Here is a 13,532-nt window from a genome sequence, read left to right as displayed (position 1 = left end):
GTGCATGCAGTATATGTGTGTGTGTGTGTGTGTGTGTGTGTGTGTGTGCGTGCGTGCGTGCGTGCGTGTGTGTGTGTGTGTGCATGTATCAAATGTTCAGATATGATAATGGAGATTAAGCCCCAGCTTAGCCACTATGCCATGCATTGAAGTACGAGATAAAAAGGCAGATGAAAAAAATACTTTTTATATAATCTCACATTTCTGTACACTTAAACACATTTTCCCTGCCAACAATGGATGATGTGAAGCTTCTAAAGTGCTTAAGACATACATAGAAAAACATTTTCAGTGCAATGAAGTGATGCAGTTTTAAAGGGTAAGTTCACATTAGAATAACAAGTGTTGACATGTTCCATTTACAGCCAAAACCATGTTCATTTGGGCTTGGTGCCAAATTCTAATAATAAAACCTGTGGATAAAAAAAGCAACCTGCGTTTTTGATTACTAAAACTGCTGCATGCAAAATTTTTGCATGTGTGGTGAAGATTAAGCAGGTTTATATTTAAGTTTGCAGGCTAGCTTTAAGATTAATAGCAGACATGCTACTCTGCCAGGTATTTATCACACAGATATTGTTACATGGAGAGGTGCTGCAGGCTGTACATTTGCGCCTATAGACCTGCTGAGAAGACAATGTGTATGCCAATGTCCTATGTTACACCTCCAACACTCGCCTGCCCTTGAACATGCTGCCAAGACCAATCTTGATTTTGCTGAGTGTGATAAAGTGTAGACTAACAATGAACTACGTGAGCTCAGATTACTTGATTTGTTTTCATTTGATGGGCAAATATGCACTATTTCTGTCTAAGCAAGCCAATTTTTAGGTGAAATGTTGGTCTGTTGTAGAAACCATATCTTACTGCACCGTGTATTCTCTGAGTTACTGAAGCAGTAGTTGCTGAGTTATGTTAATTGCACTTTGACACATCTACATGCAGACAGACAGCTTGTGTACTGGTTGTCTCACCACATGGTGCCTAATAATACTGTAATCATTTGCACAAGTGTTTCAAGTACAAAAAGAAGAGTGAATAAACCGAGTTTGTCTCACTAACACATATGCTTGATTTTTTAAAATGTCTATCTTCCTCTGACATTAATAAAAAGTACTTATCTTTCTCAGTGCATGCCGTTTTTCTCATTTTGCCATGTGCCATTACTCTTGTTGAGAGAAAGGGTACTTCCATACTTGTTAGCAGCTGACATTTTCTGGGCAGCTTCTGCAGCTGCATCCATCACTTGTTTCTCTTCCTGCTCGGTCTCACGGTGATAGAAATAGTTGAAGTTGGAGACAATGACAGGGACTGGCAGGGCAATGGTCAGGACACCAGCAATGGCACAGAGAGTGCCAACCATTTTGCCTCCCATTGTAATTGGGCACATGTCCCCATAACCAACAGTGGTCATGGATACCACAGCCCACCAGAAGCCGTCAGGGATGCTAACAAACTGCGTCTGGGGCTCATCCACTTCTGCAAAGTAGATGGCACTGGAAAAAAGGATGACTCCTATGAAGAGGAAGAAGATTAGAAGCCCCAGTTCCCTCATGCTGGCTTTTAGGGTTTGACCCAAAATCTGAAGACCTTTCGAGTGGCGGGAGAGCTTAAAAATTCTGAAGACTCTCACAAGTCGAATGATTCTTAGAATTGCCAAGGACATGTTCTGACCTGCATTCACATCTTCGTCCGGCTTTGTGGCCAGCTCGGTTCCCAGGGTGACAAAATAAGGAATTATAGACACAATGTCAATAATATTCATGATGTTATTAAAGAAATCACTCTTACTGGGGCAAACCACAAAACGGACACCGAGCTCAAAGCAGAACCATATAATGCAAATAGTCTCCACAATGAAAAATGGGTCCGTGAGATATGTCCACACAGTTTTAGGGGCAGGGTAAGAGGCAGTTCCGTTGATCATTTGGATGAAACCTGGAGGAAAATCGCTGTCCTCCCTGAACTCTGGAAGAGTCTCCAGACAGAAAATAAAGATGGAAATAACAATGACAAGGACAGAGACCAGAGCCACAGATTTGGCTGCACTGGAGCTCTCAGGGTATTCGAAGAGGAGCCAGAACTGCCTCTTCAGTTCATTGGTGGGTAAGAGAACTTCAGGTTCTTTAATAAACCCTTCATCTTCACGAAACTGCTCCATTGCTTCATGGCCCAACTCATAGAAAACAATTTCATTAGCAAAAATGTCTAAGGGAACATTGGCTGGTCTGCGGATTCTTCCTCCTGACTGGTAATAGTAGAGAATCCCGTCAAATGATGGACGATTTCTATCAAAAAAATACTCATTCTTCATTGGGTCAAAGTATTGTAACCGCTTCATGGGATCACCCAACACTGTCTCTGGAAACTTACTCAAGGTACTGAGCTGGGTTTCAAACATCAAGCCAGAAATATTTATGACGACCTTCTCATCTTTCTCCTCCAAGCAGTGCTTTTCGAACAGGTCTTCATTCTCATAATAATCCTTTAGCATCTTACTGAAGACACTGTCAGTGGGAGACTCACTGTTTGCCAGAAGCTTCAGACTGGAGATCAGACTGCCGCTGCTGGAGTTTGCCTTGGAGGTAAGAGTTGGAGGAGTGGAGGGGGACAACCCTTCCTGCCCAGACTGACGCTGTCGCCGTCCTCTGCGTGGCGACTGAGGAGGAGAAGCCAGCCGGTGGGCCAGCAAGTTCTGATCAGGAGCCTCTGAGTTGGGTGAGGTCGGGTAACCCGAGTCGCTTGGGTCACCTAGGTTGATGCCAACATCGTCCATGTTTTCAAAATTAACAAGCGGCACCTCCATTGCCTGCTTTGATGCTCGCTATGATGGTCAATCTGGTTCCAGAGACAGAGAAGGAACCTCAACCACTGCCACGCTGAAGATTGCGCCAGAGCTTCTCTCCTCCTGGTTACCATTCAGGCTGCTGGACACTAGGTTTGGACTCAGGCCTTTGGTTAATCTGTAAAATAGTGTGATAAAAAGAGACATATTAAATTCTTCTTAAGTGCTGCAATCTAGTTTTGTTGATAAGGAGATTTTCTGTCGGCTCCTGTTTGCATCAGCAAAGAACCTGCCATCTGATACTCTGCATGTACAGTTATTTTTCCGCTTCAATTTCTTTCCAATGACCTAAACAAAAACTCACACTCTGCAAGATCAGACGTGAAAGTGCTTACGTGCAGCATATGGGGCATTATTGCTGATAATGCGTAGCAAAACTATTTCCTCTGGCAAAACAACTGATCCTCCATCTATGACTGATGCCATAAGCGAATTCAGAATTAAACATTTTTCTTTATATGTTAACATCAATATTTTTAACCCTAATTTCCATTGCCTATCAGAAATCTTCTTGAGTTCAAAGTAGTTTGTCAGTTTTACAGCTGTCGTATCTGTTTATCAGTCCTTTAGCCAGGTTTGAACAGGTAACTAAATTGTAACATACACCATAAGGCTGCAATTCACTTGACACTGAGGGCCCTTCAAGACTCAAGGAGATTCACATGACTCGGATTCCATTCTCAGCTTAGCAGATAGCATGACAGTTTAGGGTATAGAGTTAAATCTTATATAAGGAAATTATAGATGATAGATACATAATTATGTGAGCTAAGTATCCCATGTTAGTAACAAAGGGTGAATGAGTCCAAGTGAGAAAAGAAAGGACATCACCAAGACCTACGAAGTAAGAATTGACATCCTTTGAATGGAGACACTTTTCTGAATGTAGAAAAAACATTTTCAGTTCAGATAGGTTATAATCTGTCACTAGCCCGACATTTACAAAAACAGTTATCACTGTATGGAGACATAAACATCAGACCTGACTGTCAAAGAGGCACAACATGCATGCAGTGAGGACTCACCCATGTCCCTGGCTCTGCAGAAGTTTCTGTGCCCTCTTTGTCCTGCCTGCCAGCTCCGCTCTGTTCCCCACTTCCCTCACACTCCCTCATCCAAACTTCCAATCAAGAGTGTCTCTAGCTGTATTAAAGCTCCCACTGAGTAATTTAACACCATGTGCGAAACCAGAGAAGCTGAATACACCCTCACAAACTCACAAACGTACACAACTGCTCTCTCTCTCACTCTCTCACAAACAAACACAGATAAACAATAAAACACCCACAAAGGTATCTGACTGTACGCTAAATGTAGGGGTCACCTGGCTTTATTCTGGCTGCTCCCTCCTCCGACAGTGGGGACATTATAGGTAAGCTCTGTGATAGGAGATTTACTGTGCAGGAGCCAATCGCTGTTTGATGAGGGAAGGGAGTGTGGGTCCCACTCACTTGCTTTTTTTCTGCAGACTAAGCATCCACTTGCAGGATCATCCGATAAATCCTGACCTTCGGAATTGAACTATTTTTGTCCTTTTTTACACTACTTGTCAATATCTACAACAACATCTGTTTGCCTTCAGACTGTTTTTCATGTATTCTGATTTGGTACAAACTCTTATTTCATCTGACACCTGATCTGTTTCTGCGTTTTCTTCTAATCCTTACACAGAAATCCTTCATTTTTTGTAAACAAGTGCAACGTCCGGTTTCATATATAAAAGCTGCACATATTTTTACTTAAAGTTGCAAAGTGTTGAGGAATGATTTTTCAAGCTCATATTTGTTTAAAAAGCTAACAAAGTCAAGAGTTAAACTAAATTGCACAGATTTTAAGATATCATCCTCAAAGGGCGATGAAGGTCTCTTCAACTATTAAAAAATTAAATACATTATTTAGACTGCTGTTCTTTGTATTTTTTTTTTTTCATACAAAGTTTTTCCAAGGATTTAAACTTTTAATTAAAGTTTCCCTAAAACTTTTTTGGAAGGGTGACCAAGTTGGTAAGACAGGTTGAGTGTTGTGTTTCCTGATTGAATAGTGCTGCTCTAATGCTAGATATCCTCTGTGCACATGGCTGTCATCCTGCTGCAGCCTGCAGCTGGCTGTCTGCTGGTCCCCTCTAACACTGCGGTACGAGCAGGACCACTGCAGACGCGCTCAGGGACGCAGCTTCAAGGTCACAGAGAACTTGACAGTCTCTGCTGTGTCCCCATTCATCACCATACACTATCACCTCGTTATGTGTCGTCACGGTAACATCATGCATCCATGAATTTAAATTTCAACTTTGTGCTAAAGCAACTGAACCAAGGAAAGCCCAATGCATATGAAAAGATGAGGGGATGTGCATCTGCTCAGACAAGCAGTAATTGCTGACTCGATATTCTTCACATGTATAGGCCTTTTCATAAGCTCCTGCACTGCCCGCCACGTCATTGAGAACAAAGCCAGTCGAGGCATGACCTGCCACTAAACCACTTTATTATCGAATTTGCTACACCCAGAGACAGAGGCAGGAAGATGGACAACGATGGGACTGGGATCACAGACTGCACGAGTCAGATCAAAAGTAAATAATCAATCCCCTCCACTGCAAAATGATTTGTGACAGTAAAAGTGAGAAAGGGGAAGTCTAGAGATGAGATATGAACTCCAGGATGACGTAGACTGCAGTTACTGCATTGTTACTCTTCTCAGGGGAACTGATGGTGTACCAGAGCGATTTACGCCCCTCCCTCCACCCTTCCATCTATCATCCATTCCTCCGCCCTTCCTGATGACACTATCACCTTACCGACAAACAATCTGTGTTGACAAGGCAATTCTCCATCAGCAGGCTTATTTGTGAACTACACTGGTGCTGCATCGGTAGAAACACCTTCAGCACACCTTCGCAGATGTTCTACTTTGAGCCGCTCCTGGTGCAAACGGTGACCTCTGCCCAGAAGAGGAAAATTCTAACTTTAACATTGAAGAGAAAAAAAAAAACCTCCAGATATGTTTTAGAATAGAAGAGAAAACTATACTGATGTGATTTTGCTGGCTATTTAACAACAATTTAGTTTTGCAATACATAAGAATGATAAGAAATGCCTTTCATAATTATTTTAAGTTAAAATTTACCTTCTGTTTATATTGATTGTCCCATCTGTTTTGAAATTTTGTCTTTGAGGTAATATTTTATTCCTTCTTTCTGTTCATAATTTCTTGAACACATTTTTTAAAATTGCTTTAGAGTGGAAAAGCTCAGCTTTCAGTCTACAGAGAAAACAAAAATATTAAATGACTAAAACGAGGCATTCCCTGTAACAAAAGTAACTGGAGCTAGTGAACTACATAAAATAGTTTCTTAAATTTGAAAAAGTAAAGAATAAATGATCATGATCTCCTCATATTCATATGTTGCTCCGTTCAGAGCTTTTCCAACATAACTTCATGTGAAGGGTGAAAATGCGACACAGATCAGTTGAAGTACATTGAAGTGTACAAAAAGGCTCTGTAAGACTATGCAGAACTGCAGACTCAGAAAGAAATCCTCACAGGTGCATCACTGGGATGGATTTCCATTCTTTTAGTCTTCTTAATGGTTATTTGTTTTGTTTGTAAGTAGTATTTCTGTCTGCTAGTCATTACAATTTTAGTCAGGTTTAGAGTTCATTCAGGTATCTTTTTCTATCAGAGGTCCCCCATCTTTATTTACAATTACAAAATAACACATTCATGCAGAATATGACTCTTTTGCTTACAGTTTGTGATATGATACACTTAGAAAGAGTCCCACCTTGTGACATTGTGACAATATTATGACATCAGGGTTTCTGTCTGCTGGCAACAAAATTTCAGTAGATCTTTCGGTCAGTGTGTGAAGGGTTGTGCCTGTGTTTTTTTTGCTTTTTTTCTTATTGAAGTCATCCAAGTATTTGGAACATCTAAAATCATCTGTGTCTTTAAACTGTGGAAGGGTTGACCTGCAGAAATCAGGGGGCCCCCAATCAGGAAGCCCATGTTCTTTAGCCACTCTGGCACTGTTTTCTGTGACTTTGATCAGAAATTACAATGTGATCTAAGTAAGGTGAGAGGTGAGGTACACCCTGGACAAGTCACCCGTTGATTGCAGGGGAAAACAGAGAAAGACAAAAACAAATAGCCATAATTCACACCTAATGATAATTTAGAGATACCAAATAACCCAACAGTCATGTTTTTGGACTGTGGGAGGAAGCCGGAGTACCCGGAGAGAACCCACAAATGCACATGGAGAACATGCAAACTCAATGAAAGGAGACCCCAGGCAGGGATTCAAATCCGGGACCTTCTTATTGCGAGGCAACAGTGGTACCAACTGCACCACTGTGCAGCCCACTTTTCATATTTTGTCATGCGGCACAGGGGTAGAGCACTTGCCTCATATACGCAGCCTAATTGGCCTACAGCTGTCTGAACTGCTCATCTTGTGAACATGATCTGGGTAATTCAATCTCAAAAGCCCAAACGCTCATCTATTAAGGATGACAGGATTTCAAAGAGCACGTAAGGTAGCACGGATTAGATATTCCAGACTCGTAATCTTATAGCTGCTGTAAAGGCAGCTGGTTATTCCAGTCTAGTAATCCTATATATCACTCCAGGGGTTCTCTTCATTACGTAGCATGGGTCAGGAAAATACAAGGGCGTAAGAACTTTGGTATTAAAACCAACCCACACCACTTAACTGTTAAAAAAGCAAAATACTCAACTTAATTGGAATCTTCTAAGTAACAACAATACTAGCTTTGGATTTAGCTTTCTGTGGATTTGAGGCCATAAAGAGAAGACAGGGTTAGGATCTTTAGGTTTCACATTAATGTATAGGAAATATTTGGTTCTTCTTTAGCCAGAGGGGTAAAGTAGAAACAAAACTATGCAATATTAAAATTTATATATTCGATATCAAAAGTTTGAGCTAATAAAGGAAAGCAAAGAGAGAAAGATTTAGAAAAGCAGAAATATTTTTGACTACTTTATGGGTTTAAGCAGTTCACCTTGTGATTGCAGTGCTCTCTTTTTATAAACAACAATAAAATGTATTGCATTATAATAATATTTGCAAAACAAGAGAAGAATATGTTCTTACAACGTTATATTAAGCATAAAAGCTGTCATTGAATGATGAAAACAGTTTCTTGGATAAAATCAATAAATGATCTAAAACAGAGCACAAAAAACTCAAATTCTATAAACTAAACAACACAGTACAGGACATAAGCCATCTGCAAACTTAGTTCACAGAGTTTGCAAATTACCCTCTCTCTTTCTCTTTCCTCTTTAGTAACGGGCATAATGACTTAACAGAGAAATGCAATCTTAAAATTAACGTGACATGGTGGGATCATAAAAAAAACATGTTCTCTCTCTGGGAGCGTTGTGGGCTCAGTAACGGTTTGTTACCTAACATCGTGTGTAAAGTGTGCTGGAATTTACTCCTATGACTTCACTGCATCCTTACAGGAAGTGTCTGCAACAAGAAGGCTGGACACAATCTTCCCATCAAGATGTCTAGTTGGCGTGTTAGACATTTACTATAAATTTGGGAAAAAATAAAAAATAGAACAAATAAAAACAAGTTGCAGTTAATTTCAGGAGCTCTAGCAAATTTGTTGATGTGCTTTATAATACAAAAGCAAAAGGAAAACCTAACAGAACAACTGTGTAGGAGCACAAATAAATCATTAACCACATGCAGGTGAATTACCCCATGATAACAAATCTATGGACATAGCAGTAAAATTTTAAAATGAAACTAAAAGCATATCAAATAAGAGCATTTTTTCTGAAAGTACCAAATAAAGCTTGTTCAAATATAGTAACAGCTAATCAGTGTCCAGCTGTCACTTAGTTCATAACGCAAACAATCTTGATGTCCCTCCCTGCAGGTGGTAGGCCCATGTGTAGCAGGCTTCCTGATTTTTGGGCAGTCTGGCAGCAAAAGGGGCATGCCAGTAACCTTTCCTAAGAGTGATCGTCCTGATTTAGTGAGGTTCACCAATAAGTCAGATTTTATATCACTGAGTGGCCAAAGTTAGTTTCTTTCCACTAGAAGAAGCCTTAGAGATAATCTGAGGAGTTCTGTCATCCTGGATGGGGCCACGTCCCATAAGGAGGAGACCCCGGCACAGACCCAGAAGTTGCTGGGGGAACCAAATAAACCTTATGGCCTGGAAATGTCTTAAGAACCCTGAAATGAGCCTGAAGATGTTGTTGGGGAGAGATGACAGGATTTCATTTGTGGACTTATCTTACAAACCTGTCTTTGATAAGACAATGGATGGATGGATGGAGTTATCCATACATATAAAATAACTTTAAACATTTTTATTTAGAGTAAATGTTCTGATCTTTATAAGTAAAATGCTTTAATTATGGTCTAACAATCTGGTGTGTCATTGATGGAGCCGCCTGTGCGGGAGAGGATGATTTTACTTAAGAGTATTATATAACACAGGAAATCAGCTCTGCAGATCACCCACATGGACATATACCGTAAACAGAATCATACAAACTTAACTCAAATATCCAGATCAATTTTCTCCTTACTAAGCAAAAAACAAGTGCTAATCTGGACTGATATGGCAGAGGGAATAGAGCATTCACAACAATATTTGTATGTTCAAACTCACTTGATTAATAAAAAAAACAACTCCAATGGTGTTTCTGCATTAATTAATGTTTGGCTGTTAACCGTGTCTGCCAGATAACAACCGAACAGTCATCATGAATACCCCACACCAGCCAGTTTAACAGTATTTCTTACCGTTGGACCGGGATGTTCAATGACTGCCAGTGTTATGTTCATCCAAACCCTCAGCTTCGTCCAAGTATTTCTTTTAGCTCTGTCTCAAAGCAAACGAAACATCTTAAATACAAAGAACAAACTATGTGATCTTGGCTGATTTAAATTTTGAAGGTCAAATAAAGCGATACTTCATTGAGCTTTAAACAACAATGCGACATTAAGAATTTTTGCAACAACAAAAACACTGAAATCAACAACAACGCTAGAAAATGATTTCTACTATGGCATTCTCAGTATAAAACAAAGGAAACCTTTACCTCATTGTGCTGCGGTGACAGGAGCTTGGCTGCAGCCGCTTACAGCTCCTCTCAGATTAATTCAGTGACCAGGCGACGGCAGAGTCTTAAGGAGCGATGGCAAATCTCTTTAAAACGGGACGTTTTGGCAGGAGGCAGGGCAGTTACAGTTACACACGCCACAGACAGGACAGATGTTTTTCACCACAACAAGGTTCCAGTCACTTGGATAAGTCTCAGCTAACACACAAACAAAGCAAGTCCTGTCACTGCACACAAGTGCGATTGTCTTATTTATGTGCTTTACAGCAGGACATGCACCTTGAGTTATAACAATATCACAACTCAGTAACAGTTACATCAAGACATTGGGGGACACTGTGGTAATTCTGTGCAAGTGCTGATTGGGAGTCATCTGTCCTTTACCAGGGTAATGAACAAGAAAGTCAGCCTGAGTTTGTGCAGCATGGGGCTCATTTTTCTCAGTGCTGGTAAAGTCCTGAACTGATCCGTCTTCCTGCCAGGTGCTCTTGTTTGGCCTCTCTATCATATTTCACAGTTGTGTAGGATTCACTGGTCATGTGCCAGCGTTTCTCTATGTTTTCACCTCTCTGCCCTTTCTACTGTCTGTGTAGTGTTTACTGAAAGTCACTGGAGCCTAAATGACAGAAGGAGCCTGTATGGGTTGAGTTTTCACAGACACACCTTCACTTGTAATAGCTTCCATCCGTTTTCATTTATGCAACATGTGGTTGTGCCAGTGATGTATTTTTGTATGTAATTTCACAGCTTAACTCAAAATGGAAAGAAATGTTCAAGTCCTTACTGTAAGCCTTTCACACATAAAGATGCGTTTTAATTTATTGCATCAATTGGTCATTTTATATGCTCAGTTATTTACTTTTGATCTAAAAGTGACACCCTAAAAATATAATTTGTGAATGTTTTTGTATAATTCTTGAATAATAACTACATGAATAACATAATTTTATCAGCTAGTTTATCAATGAAGTAAAACATTTTGACCCCATACAAAATAAGAGTGATCAATAATCTGTACAACAGAATCAGGCAAACACTGCCTAGCAAAATCATTTTATTTTTTTTTTCAAAAACATTTTTGAGCTATAACCGTAAACTTCAATGCATTTTCTGGGATTTTATATGATAAGCCAAAACAAAGTGTATATTGCAATGTGGAATGAAACAAATACACATTTTATTTTTATGAATGAAAACTTAACATATGTATTGAATCACTCCCTAAATGTATATGTGGCATGCAGCACTAAAACCCAAACACCCATTTCACAGCTATTTTGCTCCAAATCATTTTAGACTTATCCCTATCATTGTCAAAAAACTAGAAACTGAAAGTTTTGCTCATTGGGTTTTTATGCACAAGGACTTACAAGAAGGTAAACGTGAACCTCAATTTAAAACAAAAGCAAAAACAAGACAAGCACTAATACAGAGTACATTTTATGTTACAGAAAAGTAACAAGTTAATGGCAGTAGTAGCTCTGTTTGCGGCATTGTCTGAAAATTGAAAAACATCTGTATCTGTTGAAGATAAGGCTTGGTTGGCAAGACACTCATGAGGTTACTGCAATTATTCAGCTAGAAATGCAAAGAAGGAGAGCGATAAAGTGCAAATTTACCATGACATGAAGCCAACAAATAGATTTTTGCAAATACAAATTCAGAACTAAGTAGTACATTTTTCTGGTTATTTTTATTTATTTGGTGAGCATTTTTATACTGTTTTTTTTTAAATATTTACTTTCAATAGTTTACCAAGACTACCAAGTTTCTAAAGTCTGTGATATTGCATATAATAAACAATGCTTCACATCAAGCTTTGTGTAATGCCAACATTGTCTGATTCTCCCTTTTTAAGTTTTAACTCTTACAAAGAGCCTGACTGTATTCCTTTCTGTAGGACTGCTACTATTACAAAATAATGTTATAGTGCAATTAAAAACACTATTTTGATTAATGTTGCTAAACTGATCTAAAAACATTGCAGTGTGAACTTAATCATTGCTATATCCCTTTATTTCAATGAATATAATCAACATTTAGCATTATTCTTCCACTTAATTCCCCCTCACCTTGTCTTAGGGACCAGTGAGGGTCTTATCAGTGGCATGCAGCACTAAAACCCACACAACACCCATAATGCAGTTCTTCAGTGCTAATACAGTCTCCTGGAGTAGCATTTCTTCTTGGCTTATAAAATATTTCTGCTCCCAACAGAGGGGCTAAATCCTTGTGAGGTCTCTGGTTGCTTTGTTCAGCCTCTAGGCGTTGGTATGTGCAGGAATTGGATACCTCAGTGTGTTTGTCTCAGTGGTGCTGGAAAGCCCTGGTTGCTGCCATGTTGTTGGAGACAGACAGACAGGTATTCAACTCTAAGCACTGGGTATCAGCTTATCAAGAGGAGCATTGCTGGCCTTTGTTGCAATTGTTGTGTTCCATGTGTGTTGCAGCTGCCTTTGTTCCCTTTATAACATCTGGTAGAAACATTCACCCTTTACACTGACCTCAATTTTCACTACTTGGAACAATGTTGCTCAATTGCACAAGATCAAAACTGCATCCATTTGTTATTTTAAGTCTTTGTTTACCTATATGCGGTTTAAAGTGAATCAGTTTCTTTGATCCAACATGAATTATGAATGAAGGCAAGCTGCTTAACCGCCTCGTTTCTAATGCCTGACATGAAAGCTCCACCCTGGAAACCTTTTGTCAGCAGGCACATAGTGCCAGTTTCTCACATGGTGATTCATAGATTCAGGTACAGACAAAACATGAAATACTGGCCTGGAAGAATAGGTCAGTATTTTATGACCTAAATACTGGCACATTTAATTTGACAGTCAATTTAAGATGTATATGAGAACATTTAAAGAATCAAGAACATCTATGCATATTTCTCAGACTAATAATTGGTCATCATTGGAAATAACTACACAACAGTCAAGAATTACACAGGGGAAAAAAACAGAACCTAATGATTGATGTGTTTGTGAATTGATTACATTAATAATGAGACTATTGACAATTTTCCAAGCCCCAAAAATGCATTTTCCTTACAAATGTGACAACATGTAAAGAAAAATAAACAGGCCTTTCAATAGTATCAGATATATTTATCCAAACACACATCTCCCTACTTTTTGTTCAAAGTTTATCTATATGTGATGAGTTCTATATATAGTGAATATAAATATTTCATAGATTACATAGATAATTCATTTCTTTTTTTTTTCTGCTGAGAAACATGTTTGTTCATGAAATATGAACCTGGTGAGTTTCTTCTAACTTGACTTAAATAATCAAATTTCCCAGGTTTTCCGGGTTTCCTAAGTGCTTCAATAAGTGCTGGATTTTTTTCAGAAAAGGGTTTTATCTCTCATCCAAAATTCCTAATCAGTGAATTTCCAAAGCTCTCTGACGTCCAGTCAAATTTGGTCAAACAGGAGGGTGAGTGAAAAGAATAGCAAATTAGAAGGGTTTACAAGGTAAAGAAATTTCTGTCCAGTCCAGTAATACATATCAATTAGCAGGAGTATGAAAGACGTAAAAATAAATATTAAGAAATTGTATGTAT

General features: G+C 39.1%; 1 protein-coding gene across 3 annotated transcripts; it reads right to left on the bottom strand.

Moving 5' to 3' along the window:
• Nucleotides 1–32: 32 nt before the first annotated feature.
• Nucleotides 33–10,595, bottom strand: LOC103464697 (potassium voltage-gated channel subfamily A member 10-like). 3 transcript variants are annotated; one of them, XM_008408955.2, is made up of 3 exons: nucleotides 9,938–10,595; nucleotides 9,639–9,717; nucleotides 33–2,963 (listed from the first exon to the last, which is right to left on the bottom strand). In XM_008408955.2, exon 3 carries the CDS (start codon nucleotides 2,804–2,806, stop codon nucleotides 1,127–1,129), a length of 1,680 nt encoding a protein of 559 aa, XP_008407177.1. In that variant the 5' UTR covers nucleotides 2,807–2,963; nucleotides 9,639–9,717; nucleotides 9,938–10,595; the 3' UTR covers nucleotides 33–1,126. The 3 variants fall into 3 exon arrangements, with proteins under 3 accessions (XP_008407177.1, XP_017160093.1, XP_008407176.1); XM_017304604.1 differs by lacking the exons at nucleotides 9,639–9,717; nucleotides 9,938–10,595 and adding an exon at nucleotides 4,170–4,269; XM_008408954.2 differs by lacking the exons at nucleotides 9,639–9,717; nucleotides 9,938–10,595 and adding an exon at nucleotides 3,871–4,149.
• Between the last annotated feature and the right edge of the window lie 2,937 nt (nucleotides 10,596–13,532).

Source organism: Poecilia reticulata, linkage group LG5 (assembly GCF_000633615.1).
Source record: "Poecilia reticulata strain Guanapo linkage group LG5, Guppy_female_1.0+MT, whole genome shotgun sequence".
Lineage (NCBI taxonomy): Eukaryota > Metazoa > Chordata > Actinopteri > Cyprinodontiformes > Poeciliidae > Poecilia > Poecilia reticulata.
The sequence above is the reverse complement of the archived record's forward strand: the minus strand, read 5'-3'. Positions and strand labels throughout refer to the sequence as shown.